A 20,516-nucleotide genomic window follows, 5' to 3' on the forward strand; every position below is an offset into this window, starting at 1 on the left:
CCGCTCCACGGCACCTCATGTACCTTAGCAATCATGCCCCGCTCTGTTATGTAGGGCTTTCGACAGACAGAAGGAACGCCCACGTCTGTGAGTGGTTGGCAGCTCAATATCCACAGGCGCACTCGCTCGTAGGGCGGAGTGGGGGCCGAGAGCGAACCAGATGAGAGGGTACCTAAGAGTATCACCCATCTTGGCCGGAAATTGAAGTATCGTCTTAATTCTTCCACTTCCGCGAGGCGTTCTTGTTTGGCGTCGTTGGGCGCATTTTCTCAGCCCCAGCCCGCAGGGCAGTTTTGTCTCCCACTTGCAATACCTACGACACCCGACCGTCCTCGACCTCAGACCTCAGACCTCGGTGTTCACCCACCTCCCCCGTCTTACGCTGCCGCGGCATGGACAAGGGTTCAATGCATCCATCCCACCTCTTGTCTGCCATTTGGCATCCCACCACCTCTCGTCGCACAGGTGCAAGCTAAGCTTACCGTGCTCCCGTCCTGCCCTCCTCCACTCAGGTGGCATTCTGCCGTCACCGTCACCGTCCCGTCGCCGCACCTCACGGCAGTGGCTGGGTTCCTGTCTCTGGGCTTGATGTTGCTAGAAGATCAGAAACCCCTCAAGCTAGGGACGACAACCGACCATCGATAACCCCTTGGGTCAGCCTGTGTTCACCGAGAAGGCAGATTTCCTCTTCCGGCGCTAGCTCCGGATCGTCCCTCGCACATTCTCTCTCGCCGCTCAACACATGGTGCCGACCAAAAGGTGAAAACCTTGAACATCGTTCGTCATACTTGCCGACTTGCAGACGCTTGATGTCATCCGACGGCATGTGCCCGTCGTTGAGAAGTTGCATGTCACAGGAATGTACAAATATGTGCTAGGCAGCAGTACCCAAGCAGAATATCGCAAATATTGAGAATTGGTTCCGTTTAAGGATCGCCCGTCCATTTGGCAGCAGAAACGCTCTCACCTCGGCTGCCATATTGATCTAACATTCAAGGATCCAAAAAACCGAATTTACCTATTATCCGCTATGCATCGGGTACTGGGAAATGCGGCATTGGCCAGTGGGGCTTAGCACCTTACGGTAGTGCACAGCCGCAGCCGCCGTGATGGAACTCGGATATTTCAGTCGAGTCGGGGATACTGGGCGAAGCGCTGGCGGTGCACCTCGCCGACCGCCGCTCCAAACCAGCGGCATCAGGGTTGCCCAGCGCCACAAACATCTCCGACCCGTCCGTCCAAGTCGGCGACGCCTCACGCTTCCCCATGGCCCATGCAAATACGGAGTACCTATCCGTACCAGCATTCCGATGCTCGCTCGTCGACATGCGCCTCCATACCTTATCTGCGGCTGTCGCAGATCTTGACATGTTTATCTGTTTTCGCTCTGAAAGTGCCACCCGAAGAGCATCCCCATTCCACTTCATCCGCGAATAACGGGCAGATTTATGCCGAGTGACCATTAAACGCGAGCTCCTAGCGGCTGCTATTCAGCAACGGGGCATGTTCAACCGTGAAATAGACGCAGCAAGGAGATGCGTTGGTTGCGCCACAGCGCCGACTACGGAAAGCGTTCGGTGAATTAACCTTGAATATACGCCTGGAAGCATAAATGCCAGCTCAGTTCAACGGTCAAGGCTTGAGGCAGAATGTCTGTCAGGGTTTCTAAATCCTCAAGGCCTCTCGAGATCTTGACGAGAGTACTATGAGAAGCATGATATACAGTAGATCCAAACGAGCAAGAATTCCCACGCAGACATAGACAGCTACCTAGGCGGCGGAGAGAAAAGATTTTGGGACTTGATCTTGGGGTTCTAGGTCGGCTTATCTAATCTAGGCACCTGATCCACCTCAGCCATTAAGGTATCCTAGCCAGGGCGGAGATCACCTGCCCAGAAACTCTACTACGGGCACCTTGGTCATTCTGCGAAGCGCGGAATCCATCTACTTCGGATCTGGGGATGGAACCATTCCAGCCCTGAATTCCGCCATTCATGACCTGTATGTTCGCTCCCCTGTCGCACTGGCTTCATTTCCTTTGTGGTGAAGCTGTTATCACCCAGTCGCAAATCCAACACGGCTCCTCAAGACTAAATGTCTAACTTGGAATTCTCAACATTAGCGATACAGTGAAAAGAGCCTCTCAACTGCTCGTTATCACAATGTTCCAGGTTCGTTATTCTCGTCTGTAAACAAGGCGCTTTCTGCAGCGCCACACCCGTGGTCGTTGGAGGTCCCCCCAACTCTCAAACGGGATACCATGGCTTACCATGGCTTCACATCCTCATAGCCAAACCCCCAAGACCACCTTCACCTGCGCCTACACCGGGCCCGGTCAGTCATTCTGACCGCCGAGGAGTGAGTCTTCACCTTTATCCATTCCCTCATACTCGCCCATCTTCCCTCATCAAGCCGAACCAAGATTGACGACTCCCTCTCTCACCCCCCAAAAAAGACTCGTCGAGATCCGCGCCGCCCAACGCACCTTTGAAGGCGCCTACATGCGCACCGCCCTCTCGCAATTCTCCTTTGCCCTCATCATCCTCAAAATCTTCACGTCAGAGTTCTACGCCATTGGTGCCCTCTTCGCCGTCTACGGCGCCGCCATCATGCTCGTCGCCATCTTTCGCCGCCACGAGGGCAACCGCCAGTTCTTCACCTCCCCGAAACAGGACGAAGGCAGCGGCGCCGTCACGGGCGTCGTCCGCAAGTTCCGCACCAGCGGCAACAGCGTCGCGCTGCTCACCGTGCTCAGCCTGGCTGCGTATATCACGCTTTTGGTGCTTACTTGGCAGCTTGTGCAGTGAGGAGGAGAGCGGATCGGGCGGCGGTCTGGGCTCCAGTTTGTGACATGAGGGATGGGGCAGAGCGGATGAATGTGTGCGAGTGGATGTGGCCTGGTTGGTTTCTCTGACTATACTATAAACAAGGCCGTGCCGACGTCTCTTGTTTGCATAGGACCTGGAAACTTCTCTCTCCAACTCTACCCAGATCAACCCATCGAGACATTCTAGGGCAAAGCCGGGGGCAAGGGCCTCGCATACAATCCCTCCCCCCTAAGCCCAAGTATCGAAAGTCAGCGCCAAGTCAGGCAAGCGATGGTTGAAGCAGCACCAAAGACTACGGGCGTCAGCAGCACCAAAATATCGTGACCACCAATGGCACCAGCAACAGGGGGTCGGGACACCGACTCATCAGAAAGAATCCAGGTCAAAAATTTGGTTTATCAACACGCTTGTGCAGCCTGAACCTTCCCAAGAAATAAATATTTGTCTACGCCGCCGAGGGGTGAAAGGACCCAAGAGTCAGGACCCTGAATGAAGGGTAGACAGGGGCATGTTGTCGGGATAATATCTGGCCAGAGTTCCCTCTATCGTTGGAGACAACCCTCATCTATCAGAGCTAGTATTTATGTTTAAAACCAAGAACACCTTGTTGAACTGAAAAGTCGAGTGATGCAGATACGTCTCCTTGATTGTATCCGTCGAAGCCGGCGAGGCTGGGCAGCGAGAGCCCGTCGGTCTGATTTTGGACACACTCCATGCCCGAAACGAGCGGCTCTCTGATCGATACCTACTCTCCATCAGCTTCTCAGAGACAGCCTCACATCAATTTATGACTCGAGATATACACCAGAGACAGATTCGTAAACGAATTCATCAGGGGACCGCCATCTCTCGGGGTAGAGGGCAACGTGTAACAAGCCCCTCTCATCACCTAGTGCACCCACTTCAAAGGACGTTGGGATCTGGTTTGTTTCCTGTAAAGATTTGAAAAAAGTTTGACGGGTCTTAAATTAAGCCATATTTTTAAGACCGAGGTCATAAACACAGAAGGAATGCGGACTGCTTGAAAATCTGAAATAAAATCGCTTGTAGCTTCAGGTAAAGTACGAGCAGCCGTGCAAGAAGGAGTTCTATGTAATCATGTGACGCCTCTCAAAGAAAGAAAGGACAAATGGAAGGGGAAAAACAACAAGAAGAGGTGTAGGATAGCTGACTAATTTGATACCGTGAATAGAAGGAGTTCGAAGGGAATAAAGATGGGGGAATGAAAAGGAAAATGGTAAAAGTAGGAACAACAGGTAGGTGTCATGGTGACGCCGATGGTATAAAATGCGTATGTCTCAAGTCCGCGAATGCGATCTCCCCTTTTGCTTTTGAATCCGTGCTTCCACGCCTCCTGACTTCCCGTCTCTGACTTCCTGCGGCTCCTCGATGATGGCTAATGAAGTATGTATCAAAGAAAGTCCCCTTGACCCTTGCTGCCAGCCGTCCCCGCTGCTGCGGGTTGCCGCGCCCGGCCCGAACGTCTCAAGGTGCGTTCCCGAGACAAAATGACCTCGTATTCCTCCTAGGCTCCCTCCCTCCCCCGCTTGTTCGGCGTCGGCCATGCGCCTTGCGCTCGGGGCCCCGCCACATTCTTCCCGCGATATGTTTGTACTCTAAATCTGACGTCTTTCAGTGACGCTCATCATCCCTTGAACCGTGGATCACCGACATGGCGTTCCGTCCGAGCCCGGTGTCGCGGACATCAGCATACCGGATGCCTCATGCTCCTTGTTGAAATTTGGGTATATGGTTTGCTGTTGTCTTCAAAATCCTTCAAACTCCCTTTGACTGTTTCGTTCGTGTCTCGCTCTGAGAATCAGTACCGTTTTCGAATGATTGCGCCGTTCCAATGCCGTTTCTGATGGATCGAAAAGATGACTCCTTTCAAGCGATGCAGAGGTATCTTTTGGCATCCACTTTCCCGCTTTTCATGAGATTCAGATACTCTCCTAGCCTCTCTATCCTCAGGTTTACCGAGAGCATCTGACTTGTTTCTTGAGTCTAGACTCCGCCTTATCCCCTTCACGAGCCATGTCCACTTCCATGATATTATGATGTGGAAAAAGGAAATGCGGCATGTTGGTCTGCTTTCCAGGAAATTGACGTTGCCGGTGCCAAATAGTCGCTCCAGGAAGTGCCTAGTTTTCATCATGAGTCCACGTGTCATATCCCTCAGCCGGTCTGGAGTAGGCGTAGGGGGATTGCGTCTGCGGCTGCTGCTGCGGCCAAGTACCGTAATCTGAAGGCGGATTCGCACCTACAGACAGGGAAGTAGTGTGAGGATCCATGGTTGGGAAATTCGTCGCAATCTGGTTCGGGTACATGTCTGTAGATATCACCGTCAAAGATCTTTGATCAAACTGCCGGCTCGACTGTGGCATCGTGGGGTACTGCGCAGGTATTTGTGTGCCTCTGGGGTAGGCCATGGAGCTCCCTATTGCGAAAGAAGAATATCCCATGTTGCTGTGAGTATTGGCATCCACGTTGCTCCAGCTGGCTGACGGTGGTGCTTGAGAAGTATACGGCGAGAATGACGGAGTAATCGGGGACTGTTCAGCGTAAGACTTCCATGTTTCCTCATGGTCGTTTGACTTTGTCGTGGAGCTGGGACTAACATCTGGGGACATCCAGTTCGTGATTTGGGGGTTCGCAAAATCGTAGGGTCCAGAAGACGCTGTAGTACTCGAAACAGCCACTATTCGCCTATTAGCAATTCGGCATCTCTCCACAAAGTGTGTAAACTGACCTGTGGTGTCTTGGCCAACATTTTCACCCGTAGATGGCTGCATAGTTGTCGGTAGTACGTTTTGCGACGAGGGCAGGACTCCTCCTTGATGGTACTGATGTTGCTGGGATCCCTCTGGGGGTTGCCCAGGAAGTATGACGGGAGAAGATGACGTGGAAGCGGTCTTGGACCCAACGGTAGGTCTCGGTTGTGGTTTGGGCCGCGGCTCAGTTGCTTGAGACGGCGGCTGGTCTACAGGATAGAAGCTACACTCCTTCTTCAACCTGATGCAGTTGGTACATCGCCCATCGCCTAGTACCTGTGACATTATGCACCGGATTTTCCGTCTACGACAATGTCCTTGACGTTGCTTTAGTCAGCGCAAATCCAAAAGAACCCGAGCGGATGGAGGTCAGCCACTTACCACAAGCTACCGAGGTCCGGTGATAGCCCAGCTTGTTTCGCTTCTTGTCCCCAGCTTGGCCAGACTGACTTGAATCAGAGACGTTGGCCTGTCGCAGTCTGACATTAGGGCTTGAACATGGAGCGATGCAATTTTTGACTCGCCTGTAAGTAGGATTCTCCACGCTCCTGAACTGTCGGATCGTGGCTTCTCTGGTCCATCGATGGTTGGCCTGGGCCTGGCGCGCCGTAGTCGGGCGCGAATCCAGACTGGGGCACCTCCATGTCGGAACTGAGGGGAAGTAACGGCGGGGGATACGGGTAAGACATAATCGAGCCCTATGCCCCCAAATGTTGGTAACGCTGCAGAGTCGAATGTTTCTCAGATGACAAGGTCTATGTAGGGGTTATAGACCTATGCTATTGTGCAACAAGCGGGCCTTGATAGGTCTTCGGACAGCGAATCGTCACAGGAAGGAGATGAAGGAATGTGACCCAAGCTGTTGTTCCCTCACGTTCGGCAAGACAAACTTGGTGTCTAGGCGCAATGTTGGTCGAGGCTTGCCGATGTTCGTGCGGAATCAAGACCTCGGAGGAGCACCCGACGGAGATGCAGTGTGTCTCGATGTTTGCCAAAGTGAACTTTATGGAGACGTTAACGAGTGGACCGCCCTAACGATGGGTCAAGTTTTCCTGTCGATGTAGTGTTTTTGCAGTAAAGCGTGGTTATGGCCGATGCGGACGCGGCACAAAGCGAAGCCAGGGACGGACCAATCGAGATGAGTTGAGCCCTTCAGCTAAGATGCGAGTGCTGTAATGGCTAGGATAGTGTACCAAAGTCGGGAAGCTTTTTGAATGGACTGCCGTCAAAATTGGGTCGGCTCCCCAAGTTATTCCTGTTCCCGTGGGCTGATGATTACCACCCAACTTTGGGTAGGAGGGGGGATCCCAACAAACAGCAACCACAGACAGCGTTTTGTCGAGTCTTGTGTGATGGGATGCGTGTGATGTAGCCGCGGTAGTTACATACAGGGTATATTGGGTCGGCCAACGTTGATGCCCAGAATGTGGGCGTGGAGGGAGAAAGAAGGTATCGAGCCTAAGACTGAGACCAAAACGTGGTCAGAGAAAATATTCAACCCTAAGTACAGTTTGGTTTGAGGGAAAGCCAACCACGAAGGAGGAAAGAACGCACGAAGGAGAGATGACGAAAACATCCGAGAAAAGAAAAGAAAGGCACGTACCTTGCCTGTTGCGGGCTGCTGGACGACAGCGACTTACTTTCCTGCTTCTCTGGCGAACTAGGACTACGAAGGCAAATAGGGTGTCAACGGATTCACTGTCTTGGGCATCCAGGTATTTTTGGCGTAGCGCGGTCAATGGGGCATCGATGGTGTGTACCTGATCTTTGGGAATGGTCGTCAAGAGGAAAGCCGCCAATCCAATGGGCCTGCAAGACCTGGATGGCAAACACCTCCCGAATTCGAGAAGCCTTGCCTTGGCTGTAGATTTCCTTCACCCCTGGTAACCCAATTTTGAGTTCTTTGGGAGCTGGAAAGTCTGGAGAGTGTGAACCAGGGTTCTGATTAACTGGTAGTCGGTCAGAACGGAGGTGCGAGACCCCGACCAAGAAGACGATCGAGGAGCAGAAGGATAGAAAGAATAGAAGCCAAAGTAAACTTTCGAGCACCAGGGAGCCACTCAGTGATGACAAAGAAGGGGGAAGAACTTTAATGTTTTACATACCTTGACGTGTGGCTGCATCCAAGGAGTGTCAAACTAGTATCACGCAGCTAGAACGTTGTGTTCGAATGCGAATGGACCGCGGCAGATGGCTGTACCTTTCCAGCGCCACCCGATGAAAATCTCGGCTTACTAGTTGAATGAATGCGCTAGCAAGAACGTTTTGAATGATTGATGGACGTTTGATGACAACTGTACGTGGGGGCCAGGTAGCTTGTCTCAGACAACAGACATGATGTTTTCCATTCGCTGGTTTGTTTACCGCTTCTTAGATTCGTTCGACGGTAAGGTAGGCTCTTCGAGGCTGGTACGAAGATGCCAGGCCACGGGACGGAGACTTTAAGACTTTTGAGCAGCCGTCGACAAAGTGCGATAAGTTGCAAAGACTTGAGGCTTGAGTGGCCCCAGTGTTGAGCTGGGTTGGTTGATGTGGCGGGTTTAAAGGCAAGGTTTGTTGTAGCGGTTCCAGTGGCGAGGGCTCACTGGAATCCTTCGGTCATTGGAGGAAGCCGGTGTGAGGATTTTCGAAAGAGTCCAGTCTCGTAGGGATGCAGAGCTGGTCAGATGCGGAAGCATTGGACCCTGAAAACTTGGTTCTGGTCCCCTCCTGCTTCGGTCCACTCTGACATCGAATGATGATGCTCGCCCCTCTGCTTGCGTCTGCCGTGTGAGGATGGAAGGGAGGTATAAATGAGGTCTCACCCAGAGAGGTTGAACCAAACTCTTAATGAAGAGAAGTGATTCAATAATGACCAGGGAAGAGGAATAAGGAAGTGCGGCGGGACGGCATGCAGTCAGTTGGAAGTGAGGAAATCAGAGACACAGTCAAAGCCAGAGATCAGGCTGTTCTAATGACCCCAGAGTCTAGGCGAAAATGGAGAGTAAAGATGAGCAAATGGGCATTTGGATTCCGAAAAAGGGATCCTGAAACCGCTTCTCGATGAGCGCTTGCCCAGAATAGTCTTTGTCCTTCTTCCCTTACCTTTCTGTGACGACCCTATACCACTGCTCGTGTACCCAGGTAGTTATTCGACTTGATAAGCGCCGGGTAGTCTGGACACCCTAGAATCAGCAGATACTTTGCTTCTGATCTTCCCTCGACAGTCCCTGGCACGATCCCTCGTCCGTGATGCGCACCAGACAGTCTCCCAAGCCAGATGGTGACCCTACAGAGGATATTGAGCAGCAAGCGCTGGGTACCCGGCGTCTCATCTAAGGCAGCGCAGCTGTCGATTGGCTGGTTGTCGTCACACTTCATCTCACCCCATCTCATGTCCCATGCTCATCTTGCGAGCTCTTGGAGGGTGCTTGAATTGACCGGGGGCCACACGTCTTCGAGTTGCCTCCAACCCCTGCCCCATCACGACGACGGGGATCCAGGAAGTGTGGGAGGGTGGGTATGAAAAGCCTCGGCAGCCAGGGTGTGTTGGAGGGGTATGCAACTCCAGATGACAAGACAGAAGGCCAGATGCCATTCTCGAATTTGTTGCCGAAAATCAGGCACAGGAAGCACGCGGTCGAGAACTTCCGGAGACTGATATTGGTGGACGCTGAATTCGAACGAGTACATTCGTCAAAGGGAAGTGAGCCGCTGCTGAGAGTGGGGGGGGGGAGGGGGGGAATGCAAAGCCGGGCGAAAATTGTTTGCTGGACCGTCTTACCGGCTCTGCTGCCAATGTTGACCACGATACTCGTCCCGCCACGGGCGACAAGAGACCCATGGTCCTGAGTCCTGACTCTCCTCGTCAGGGCCATTCAACGGATACCGCGTCCGCATGTAACCCCTGTTTGAGCCTGTCAGTTGTGCGGATCCTGGTGAAAATAACGTCCAAGCACCGGCAGACTTGGGACGAAAGATGTGGGAGCTGTCCCGCTACTTCCCTGCTCGCGCCATTGCGTCAAAGATAATCTTTAACCTTTGCCACCGGCTGCCGTTGTTCGCGAACTCCTCCACCTTGGAGTTTACAAGAAAGCTTAGTGCGTCCGGACAGGTGTCGGGCCTATCACACAGTAGGTAATGCGAGTGTGTGTCTGGTCAGAACGGTGCTACCAGGCTGTACTGTCTCGCTTTCGTATTGACGCCGCGGAAATTCCGCCGTCAACGCTAGGCCATCAGCGTGGGAAGTTGGTTTCGACTGTGCGATACTCTGGGCGGTCTACATTTCCTGACCAGACTGCCTGCTAGCATCGCTGAGGGCTTCAAAGTGCGGGCGCTTCCGCCACACATTAATTAGAGGCTATATGTGACTCAGTATCGTCTTGCCAGCGACAATGCTAGTCAGACTGTGCCTACCTAGTTGAGGAAAGACGGATTGCCGATTGCGGGTTGCAACCTCACCACGTTCGTGGCCCTTGCGTCTCTAGAAGCTAGGCCCGTGACCTCCGTTGCCATTGTCAGAAATCCCAAGAAAGTCAAAAAGCTGTTGTTATACGTAAGGTGTTGCTGATTGTGATTCAGGGGCGAGTCGCCAGACGCGATGAGAAACCAGTGGTCTGGACCATTAGACCCAGAAAGGCGCAGATGGCAATGTGTTGCGCCCATCATTGATGGGTTGAACGACCCTTTCATCTCGCTTTTGCTCTTCATGCATGCCTTGACTTTGTCGCCTCTGCAGCAGTCGAAAAGGTTGCAGGACTAGCGGGCCGCGGCGACACAGCTGCCGAGCTGTTCCAGCTGCATGGGACGTGCCTGAACCATTCCATGCCTTCAAACGGACGCAAAAGTGCTCGCCGCATCATCCGATCAAGCGACGTTGCGCAACTGCGTGTAAGGCGGCACAGTAAAGCAGAGCCTCGAACGACAACCACTGCCACAAACCTGGCTCGTTGTTGGCGTGCGAGGAGGGTTTTTCATGCTCGTTACAGCATATCATGCGGGCCCGACTCGGACAATGGATGTGACAGCAGCATCATCATCATCATCAACAACAACAACTCTATGTATGATTGGAGGTTTCGCGATGGCGAAGCGCCTGTGAGCGGGCCGCGGGTCTGCACATTTCTTTTGATCTGCCGCTGAACAGGCCGTGTACAATCAATCAATATTGGCTTGTCTATAGATCAGCCAACGAACTCACTCCCCGGGTGATTTGGCTTCATCTGACAGTTGGGACGAACTAGAGCCGACGGTGGAGGATGATCAAAGAATATGTTGCCCAAAGATTCTGTCTTCGCTTCCGCTTTCACTTGCAGAAGTCGATCTGGCATGATGCGCGACTGGGAGATGCCATCAAGAAAGCTGTCGCACTCGACCACGGTCTTCCCGAATTGTATTGTCGTGTTCCGCTGCACCCCGCATTTCTCTAGTTATTGTCGTTAGCCCTGTCGCCGCAAGTCTCGGAGCATCGTCCCTTGAAAACCTTGCCGATCAAACCTGATCTGAATCATCCCAACGTCTTCGGGACTGACAGACATCAGACAACCGAGTCTCCTGGCACCCTGAGCAGCTCAAGGGGAGGGAGAAAAAGCCCGGCCCGTTGTGTTGTTATTTTCTTCTTCTCCAACAAGCTCCAACAAGCTCCCTCCCTCCGCGAAGGAAGGTCTCTGATCTACCTAAATCCAAGCTGGATCAAGACGAGTCATCATGCGTGCCACTGCTCATGATTATGCGTCTTCGCCCTCGGTCTGCTCCCGGAGCCACGAGTAGAGTGGACTCATTATTGCCACAGTTTCCGCCACCTCCAACACCCATGCTTCTCATGTTCTCGAAGCCAGTGCTGGCTGGCTCGCTTTGTGCGGGAGCCTCGTTGATCGCATCGCTCTTCTTGAAATGCATCCACCGGTTGTCAGTCTGGCATTCTGTCTCATCATGTCATGTAGAGGAGGGCGCTCAAGCACGAGGTTGTCATCCCCGGCTTGTCAGGCTGAGGTTTAGGTCACAGTCCGAGGTATCATTGACTCTTCGAGATCAACGGCCCAGCCAACCGACAGGGCTTAGAGGCAACCCGGCTCAGGACACCTGGTTGTGCCTATCCCGCGCAAGGCAGTCCTGAGCTCGAGGTGTCGCTGCCTCTTTGGCTCTAGCTTAGGCGAGCTAAGCAGCTAGCCATGATCCTAGGTGGGGAAAAAGACCGCCTTGTCGTATGCGGCCCGTCCACAGCTCTCTCTTTAAATCCAGATTTGCATAAAGAAAGATCTACCGTCCAGGCGTCCGGGACGGCGTGTGGGCGTCCATGCCACCTAGGGATCGCCGTGATCTGGGGCACTTCAGTAGAATCCAGACAGTCGACAGTGCCGTCGATCTCGCTACAGGGACCGGTGTTGGACAACTCGACCGCGATATCGACACCATCTTTTGGTCGCCCATATCTAGGGAATTCCTCGAGACGACCGTATGGATGGACCCCTGCCGTGTTAGGCACCTCCAACTCCGAGTTTCCTATTGTAGATCCCGAGGTTCCTCGCGATATTCGGCAGTGGGCCTGCGGGTTCTCCTCTCGCCCACTTTCCAATCTTTAGGCCATTGAATAACCTCTTTTCTTGATGCAAGGAACCTGCCAACATGCTCTGACTCCCACAGACCCTAGCTCGGCACAGTTGCTCGTAGTGTTCCGGAGTGTCTGCTACAACACCTAGTCAGGTCCGGATGGCGTGCGTAGATGCCACTCAGGGGTTTGATCTTCTCTCACCCTTGCGCTTCTCGCATCCGTTGTTGGCCACTGCGGACTCTTTGGAGGCAACCAAAAGATACTCTGGTCGTGACTGTAAGCGGGTCTGCAATCCGGCTTTGGTCTCATGGTCGTGAGAGCGAGAGAGTCGATCGGGGTCTCAACTGTCCTGTCAATTGAGTCATGCTCTGGAAAGTGTCGTATCGCAGCTCTGTGCGAATAGATGTCAAAGCCAAATTCGGCTGCTAAACTCACAAACTCTATAGATTCGAGATTCAGAGGTCGACGGTTTGCACCAGTCAGGGCACCGGTACATGTGATGCGAGAACCACGGCACGCTTGCTTCAGGCTCGTGGATGCCGGTCGTGAGCTCGAAGTCGCATTTCTGTGCATAGTATCTCGTTCTGGAACCGCGGGACGAGCAGGAGGATACAGGTATACTCGACTTGTGGTGAAGCTGAAACTGCTCAGGAATGCCGCGTTCGCGATGATGACTGGTCGACACTCGGATTTGACGCACCTCAGAAGCCGTCGAGTTTAATCTCTCAGCGAAATGCACAATCATACGGCTCTCGCAGTTTGGTTTGATGAATGACTGCTAGTGGTGTGGTTGGTGATGGCCATTATGGATGATGACTGGCGAGTGGTCTACCACAGTGATGGAAGAGGAAAGCTGGTGGACTCCGACGTCTGGCAGAAGATCAACCTTCAATAGGTACCTTAGGTAGGGGGGAGTCTTTGACGAGCTGGAGAGGGAAAATAAGAATCCCAGGCTCTTTGAAAACCATTGTTCAGGAAAAGGGGCCCCGTTTCCTCCCCTTCGACTCCAGGAAGTCTCGCAACAGAAGGCAACATATCGCCATACGTGTATAGTGTGTTATCTGCCCACGCCAGCGTTGTTGAGAACTTGGGATCAAACGGAAGGCATATCAAAAAGGAAGCAACGACGGCCCGGGTTTGCTGGAGGCCTGGAGCAGCTGCTTCGGACAGTCTCATCGAAAGAAGGGAAGGTTCACACCGTTCTTAACCCTCCCAAGGCAGGCGCCAGCAGAGAGACCGTCCAGCTACATACACACACAAACACACACACACACGAGACTGGAAGGCATGAATTTTCAAGTCCTTTCAAAATTTATCAATCGCATGAAATGTATAATTAAGCCTCACCTCTTCCTTCCACGCTTTGACACCTCAGGTAGTCATGAAAGTTGGCGTCGCCGGAAGGAGCAAGGCATCCAGTCTGGCTGAGTCGACAGCATTGGATACCGACCCATCAGAAGCGCATCAGCCATTCTTCGTATGGTACATTCCAGTCATCCCTCCGAGAACATCTCAACATACCAAGAGCTACGGTTATCGATATGTGGTTTCCTGCTGATATTTCCCTACGCTTACACTACTTACTTATCCATATGCGGCTCAGATATACGGTCATCTCGAGTGTCCTGCAGCCTCGCAATAGCCGAGCACGTCTAGCTCTACTATCAGATCAACAAGGCCAGCCTTAATACTGAGGAGATATACGTATAAGATATGATTCAAGCCGGATGTGTTAGCCAGTCTACCTTAGTAGAGGTTCTAGAAGGTCAGTCATTCTCGAATAGCCTTTAACCGACGTCGACGTGTGTGATTGTGGCCAACTACGCTCCCCTCACACCGCTCCGTGTTCTTTCCCGTCTCACATTTCGTTTTCTTTCTATACCAGAACAACGAGACTTCCCAAAGAGTTACCGAAAGGTTGAGGATGAAGTGGAGGGGTGAGACGTGATCAGATTTCTCGAGGGAGGGCAAGCAGCAGCTGAAAGGCTCAATCTCGCAACTCAGCCATGCCAAGTTCGACCTTCTAAAGACTCAACTGTTAATAAAAGAGGGCTGTTCTACCGAAGATCATCATGAACTCGGCGTCCTCAGAACTTACCATACTGGCATGTATAACGCCTCTCCCCATGGCTTCCGTACCTGAGTTCGTCTGGTAGCCTCGCCAGACCTCTCTACAAAGGTCAAACGTTGACACTTTGCACGACCATTGAGTATTATATTGAAGTATTTCTGGCAAACTGCGCAATCAATCCAAGACGTACGTACCATTTCCCTCGTCGTCAAAGTCCTGTAATCTGGCAAGTCACTGCGAGGCGGGGAGGGGCCCGAGGGGGATGCTATGTGGAGTCGGACCGGAAATCACGCGCAGAATTTCTCCTCGAGCGCGTCAATTCGCCGGCCGCGCTCGGGACCGAAAAAAAAGAGAAAAAGCATGAGATGGGATTCGTCCTACCTACTGAATCAACCAGGCATGTCGGCTTGCGGGCGTCTGAACGAGGGACCGTTCTCCGTGAGGTTAGGTATGGGCACACGGAGCAACTGGTGGCCTCCGCCCCCGGTCCTGCCGTAGTAAGGGTCAAAGATCTCGAACTACTGCGGACAATGGTAAATGACAATGCCCGCGACGTCGTGACGCGGTAGATCATGAGGCGGACATTTCCGCACAATTGCCAGAGACAAATCTTCCACCTGAGACATTTTGGGTTGGGCGCTTAACCCACCTCTCTCTCAACCTGCGGCAAACCGGCGCCGACTGACTAAGGTAAGATAAGGTAGCTCCACCTTGACCTGGGGGAAACAATATCGACGACGGCCCCACCAGTCGGAGCCGGCACCCGGCGCCGACGCCGGCGCTTGGGGGAACGGAAAATCGTCCAATGGCAGCACATGAAACCAACCAACAGCAGCCCAAGCACCGAGAAGTGGCACGCTGCAACCGGGCGCATCCGTTCCACACTTTTACGAACCATCGGACCCTGGGGTGGAGTCACATCTTTCCAAACCGTTGCTCTCTCCTCTCCAATTTGTGCCCTTCGGTCTCTCGAACCAGTTGGGTACGGCCGGGCGAGAGGCAGCGTCCTGCGTTGTTCTTCACCAAAGAGAAGTGCCGAAAAACCGTGATACTTACTTACTTTACCTTCCAACGGTAGTCAAGTCAAATCTCCCCTACCCCCCTTTACACGCACACACACACACACACAGACACACACACACCGCAATCAAACTTTAAGCAACCGGTTTTCCATCCCGTCAAGCTTTTGCAGCATAGGAACCTCGACGAGACACAGAGAAGGCCGCCCAAAACCACTGTCTCTCGGAGCTCCTCCCCGCATCGACGTCAGCACCCACCAACTCAGTTCCCCTGATCCGGTGCCTTTTCTTCACGCCCCCCCCCCCCCCCCCCCCCCCCCTCCCCCCCCCCCCCCCCCCCCCCCCCCCCCCCCCCCCCCCCCCCCCCCGCCCCCCCCCCCGCCCCTCTCTCCCCCCCCCCCCCCCCCCCCTCCCACTCTCTTGCCCTTTCTGCCTCGGTTTCATCAAACCCGCCTCGTCATCGCCAACGTGCGCCCAAACGAACAGGCCCAGTCCCTGCTGACGTCCATTACCCCTTCCAGCGGGCGACCCAAGCAACCGGCGCAAACGGCGGAGGCTTTCCAGAGAGAAACACTGACTCGCAACCAAATCGCTGCCAGAGGTTCGTTCCCACACCACCATAAACAAGTAATTTGACCTGAAGAGACGCGCAATGGCAAGTTTCTATACCTCTGAAATTGGATGACCTTGGCCTTGCGGCAGTATGCTTGCGCCATCGATGATGGAAGACACCGACCATTCTTAGCTTAACGTGCCTCGATCGGATGTTGAATCGCTAGCCATGATCCTTCCCGTCTGTCCACCCCCACCCACCTACCCCTCGCATGCCACGTTCATTCGCGCAATGTGTAGAATATTCCAGCGAAGCCTGCATGCGCGCATACGTTACCATTCCAAGTTCACTGATCGCGGTCAGGCCGAGGTTCAAGTGTGGTGTCGCGGAAGAACGCCATTGATGAGAAATGGTGAGGAGAGTCAGGAGGCTTTTATTTTCTGGAGACTACCCAGATAGTAGACCCCTGGTATCATCTAGGTAATGTCCCAATCAAATAGAAGTATGTACAAGGTTGTTAAAGTGCAGTTTGCCATTTCCCCTTTCCTGGATCCAGGCCTCTTTCAATTGACGCATGATTACCACTTTCCCTCCCATGTCTATCGGCCCGCTGCGCAGTCTCGCTCTCGCCGTTCTCGCTCTTCCTCACTCGTTGCAAAGCTCAAAAACGCCAGTTATGATCCAGGTTGACTGTAGGTGAAAAGGACTCGTCGACTTCCACAAAACATAGGAGAGGGTCATGCGACGCCTGCTCATAAGGCGAACAGGACAGTGGCGAAACCAGCAATCATGAGGGAAATGGAGCCGCCTCTGGTGGTCGAGGCGTCACCGCGGATCGGCGCGGTGGAGTTGTTCGGCACGGTGGAGTTGTTCGGTACGGAGGAGTTGGTCGGCAAGGGGGTAACTTTGGGGATGGTGCCGGTGCCGGTTTCACTGATAGACCGCTCAGTGATGTTGCAGGTATTGTGCGTGTTTGTCTTGGTAACGGGCTTGAAGTTGGCACAGGTGATACGGGTCTTGTTGGCAAAGTGGAATACTATGCTGCGGCCGCCAATGAAGCCGTCGGAGCCTTCGACGACGGACAACTGTTGGTCGACGTAGGTCTTCTCGAGGTTACCTTTGACGGGGTCGTGCTTGCCGGAGAGGTCACCGAATTGGCAAGAGTCGGGCTTTTTTGGGTCGCATTTGGCCGTCTCGCCGCGCTTTTTAGGATCGAGATGACCGAGCGTCTTGCTGCAATTTCCATCTTTGAGAACAGCATCGATGTGGACGTGGTACACTGATCGCTGTTAGTCGAATTTGGAGGAATCAAGCAACTGGCAACCTACAGAAAGGACCGCCCTCCTTGGGAACGTTTGAGAATTTGACCTTAAACTGGACACCCTTGCCATCCGGAGCAGGCATGGCCGTGATGGAGCCTTGGACATTGCCCCCCTTCAACGGGCCCGGAAAGAAGGCCTTCTTGGGGAACGTAGCCTTGTAAACGTTACCACCTGGGTTAGCGGCGAGATTGACATCACCGAAATCCTGAGGAATCTGTTAGTCAACTAGAATCAACATGTGAAATTTATAGGTGTGTGACATACGTCAGTGGACTGGGAAGCAACGCAGCGGACAGCCGCAGCGATAATGACGGAGACAATGGAAAAGGTCTTCATTGTGTGATGATGATGATGATGTTGTTATTGTTGTTGTTGTGATATCCTAGGTTGCCGAGAACCGGAGTGAACTGGTTGCGATGTGACGAGCGTTGATCAAGAACGAGCGGATGGAATTGGGTTTAAAGAGAAGAGAGGCAAGAGGGGATTGGAGCTTCTTAAAGAACAAGAGACCGTGGGAATGCCCAGACCAAGTGTTGATCCAACTGCGAGTCAATGAGCGTAGGTTGAGGATGGAAAGCTAATAGAGATCTACAAACGATAAGAGGGTGTTGGGTTGCGACTCTTTTATGGCCCACCCACACGAGATGTGATGAGGATGGAACCAACGACAGCCCCCCCAGTGTCACGGTAACTTGACACGTACAGTAAGGTATGTATGCAGTATGCCAACGGCATAGTGAGGACACCCCAGCTGCGCTAGCTCAAATCAATCAAAGAAAGGAACGAGAATCAATAAGAGGCCACGACATCGGATGCTTTGAGCAGCAAGCCATCACGTACGACCGGGGGGGGGATGAGAACGGCACCCAGCCGTCGGCGCATGTAGGCGAAGGAGAAGAATGTGTTTTCCTCGCGAGGTACGGACACTTAACCAAGCTTTGCGCTGCCGGGGTGGACCTTGTGCGCCCTGTGCCACGAGAGAAGAGATGATGGAGGGCAAGAGGTAGGAGGAGGGTCAGGGGTTGGAAGGACATCAAAGAGGCAAATGAGGCTGCGGGCGGCAGGAGGGACGTCCTGTTGAGTCGTGACGGGCAAAGGAAAGTTCAGCTCAACGACCAGGGCCACAGGCCACTGCTTCAACTCAATAGCCGACGGAGTTTACTGGTACGGATACGTCGGTCCACCATACGGGAAGCGGAAGGCAACACCATCTCAGTTCTCCGTACGGTACGCATAGTAGGTGTCCGTAGAGACTCTGTCCCTGTCCCACACACGTGAGTTCTCCATGACATGGTTGAGCCAAGCACCAACCTCGGGCCTTTTGATAGTGTAGCTGTAAGGGCTGGCAGGGGCTGCAAGGCGAGGAAAAGGACGCACAGAGAATACCGAATCCAGGTAGGCAGCTTTGCCCGATTTGGAATCTCGCCTGCTAGGATTTGATGTTTGGTGTTTGGTGCGGAGGGGGAAGAAGAGCTTGCGCCAGGAGTGAGGGAGGCACGTAGGGCAGTACCTAGTAAGGGAGATCCGTTGGCTGCCACAGGGCAGGCGAGACTGGGGTACGGAGAACCTTGGGAACTCCGGCATGCAGGTACAGAGTCTGACTTTGGTTTCCCATGCACTGCGCCACATGAGAGATCCATTACGCCCCTGCTAATCAAAAATAAATTGCATGCTCGAAAGAAACGTGCCAACGGCGAACACAAGTTTGGAGGCTGTTGGGGTGACGCAGATGCGTGTTGCTGAACATGCAAAGAGCCGCTGAAAGAGCAAGGCTGACGAGTACCGCGGTGGCTGTGGAGGGGGAGACCCATAGACGACAGTGAAGCAGTGTCACTAGTCAGTCCACAAAATGTATTTGTATATATTTGCATATACATGTGGTAGAGACATCGGCAGAGACAGTCGCGGCGGCTACCTTATCCAGCCTCCTCCCTCCTGGGATATTCTACCTTGTTGTTGGTTCGACTGATAGAAATGAGCCTCTGCGTTGAGCTTCCGTTCGAACGGAAGCTGGCCTGGACCCTTGATGCCACAATCATGCGAACTCTGTAAAGAAACTGTCGCTGAGACGTTGCGGGCGGAGTGCGTGTGACGGGCTATGTTGGTGTTGGTGGGATGCGATGGCGACGATGGTGATGGTGATGAGGTAATTCGTGTTGGCGATGTTGGTGTTGGTGGGTTGAACATGGCCCGGGGCCCCGGAGTGGAATAACTGGCAGTCGAGATTAGAGTAAGGTAGGCCAGAGGTGGAGAAGCAAGGGGATCCTGGGGTCTCGGTTCAGGCCGCCGTAGGCTGCTGGCCAGTGGACAGACAGCCTTCCTCTGCGTGCCCGTTTAAGCAGCGATGGAACCTTGTCCCGTCATAGGCATCCCGGCTCTGCCCCCAGACCCAACCAACTTGCACCGAAAAGTAATTATCTTACGGACACTTTTGATGTGAATTGTGAGTGGCATACGACGTGCGTGAGCCCGGGTGCTCTTCCAGATGTCTGCTGCATCCAAGCGCGCTGTCTCCTTCGCTCAAATGAGCCCGTCACTCACACTGACCACATGGAATCCAGTGGACGCGTGTGTGAGAGACAACGTCTTCTGCGAGATGCACTAGGTATCTGTCCCTTGGAACTTGACAGGAGCAACTGGCTCCCAGGATCTCAAGTGCACTTTCATGCCAGTCGGCGCAAATAGAATTGGAGTTGGTGACTAGAGTTTTTGGGGTAGCTGTAGACACTGGAAGTCTGATGAGAAATGCCACCCAAACAATGCTCTTCGTCCCCAAGGCTGGATGGCTTTCTTTTCCTTTTCCGATTCCCTTCCAATATGTTTCAGCAAGCAGCCCCAGCCCCTTCACCCTTCGGGCCCTTGCAATTTGTCCAGCCCATTTGGACCAACACATCAGACCAGCTCGCGGTTGTAGGTGATGATATTCCCAAGACCAACGGTGCCCCGTTTCCAAGACCATGCACTTAGACTGTATTGATAACCATGCTCATTTTCGCTCTTTGAAATTGGCGCGCAAACAAGCTGCTGAAGTCTTTCAGGGAAGGGGGGTGGGGGTGGAAGGGGGGACGAGACTCGGGCCATTATCCGTTGGCGAAGCTCGCAAACATGCCTCAAACCACCAAGGAGAAAGGGCACAAGTCGTGGGAGCGTGACGCTGGAGCATCACCCTTTCTCCGTCTAGGTTGCTTTCCCGAACTGGCAACCTGCGAGTGTGTATTGTGCCACCATGCCCCCAAATTGCCAAATTACCCCCAATGAAGTGCTTGTCGCATGATAATTCTCGACGACTCGCCATGTTGCCCTGCAGGCTGCCATGCGCGCCCGCTCGCACTGGTTAGCTGAAAGGTTTCAAGTGCCATTCCGAGCCGAAGGGCGGCGTCACTAGCGCTGGCCGCCTGGGAAGTTTCTGCGCCAGTGCCTTGC

General features: G+C 53.4%; 4 protein-coding genes across 4 annotated transcripts; 1 reads left to right on the forward strand and 3 right to left on the reverse strand.

Annotated features, from left to right (window-relative positions):
• Positions 1 to 313: 313 nt before the first annotated feature.
• Positions 314 to 1,370, reverse strand: CORC01_11654 (uncharacterized protein; the record flags this gene model as incomplete). Its single annotated transcript, XM_022623276.1, has 3 exons — positions 314 to 382; positions 483 to 594; positions 1,084 to 1,370. The coding sequence occupies 3 exons, from the start codon at positions 1,368 to 1,370 to the stop codon at positions 314 to 316; spliced, it is 468 nt and encodes a 155-aa protein (XP_022470183.1).
• Positions 1,371 to 2,162: 792 nt separating this feature from the next.
• On the forward strand, positions 2,163 to 2,807 carry CORC01_11655 (uncharacterized protein; the record flags this gene model as incomplete). Its single annotated transcript, XM_022623277.1, has 3 exons — positions 2,163 to 2,171; positions 2,291 to 2,358; positions 2,456 to 2,807. The coding sequence occupies 3 exons, from the start codon at positions 2,163 to 2,165 to the stop codon at positions 2,805 to 2,807; spliced, it is 429 nt and encodes a 142-aa protein (XP_022470184.1).
• A 2,162-nt stretch (positions 2,808 to 4,969) lies between these two features.
• On the reverse strand, positions 4,970 to 6,243 carry CORC01_11656 (uncharacterized protein; the record flags this gene model as incomplete). The annotated part of the gene is made up of 4 exons (XM_022623278.1): positions 4,970 to 5,505; positions 5,578 to 5,808; positions 5,981 to 6,068; positions 6,154 to 6,243. 4 exons carry the CDS (start codon positions 6,241 to 6,243, stop codon positions 4,970 to 4,972), a joined length of 945 nt encoding a protein of 314 aa, XP_022470185.1.
• A 10,280-nt stretch (positions 6,244 to 16,523) lies between these two features.
• CORC01_11657 (superoxide dismutase) lies at positions 16,524 to 17,429 on the reverse strand (the record flags this gene model as incomplete). Its single annotated transcript, XM_022623279.1, has 3 exons — positions 16,524 to 17,050; positions 17,100 to 17,298; positions 17,358 to 17,429. 3 exons carry the CDS (start codon positions 17,427 to 17,429, stop codon positions 16,524 to 16,526), a joined length of 798 nt encoding a protein of 265 aa, XP_022470186.1.
• Between the last annotated feature and the right edge of the window lie 3,087 nt (positions 17,430 to 20,516).

The sequence above is a fragment of the Colletotrichum orchidophilum genome, assembly GCF_001831195.1.
Source record: "Colletotrichum orchidophilum strain IMI 309357 chromosome Unknown Scaffold_130.1, whole genome shotgun sequence".
NCBI lineage: Eukaryota > Fungi > Ascomycota > Sordariomycetes > Glomerellales > Glomerellaceae > Colletotrichum > Colletotrichum orchidophilum.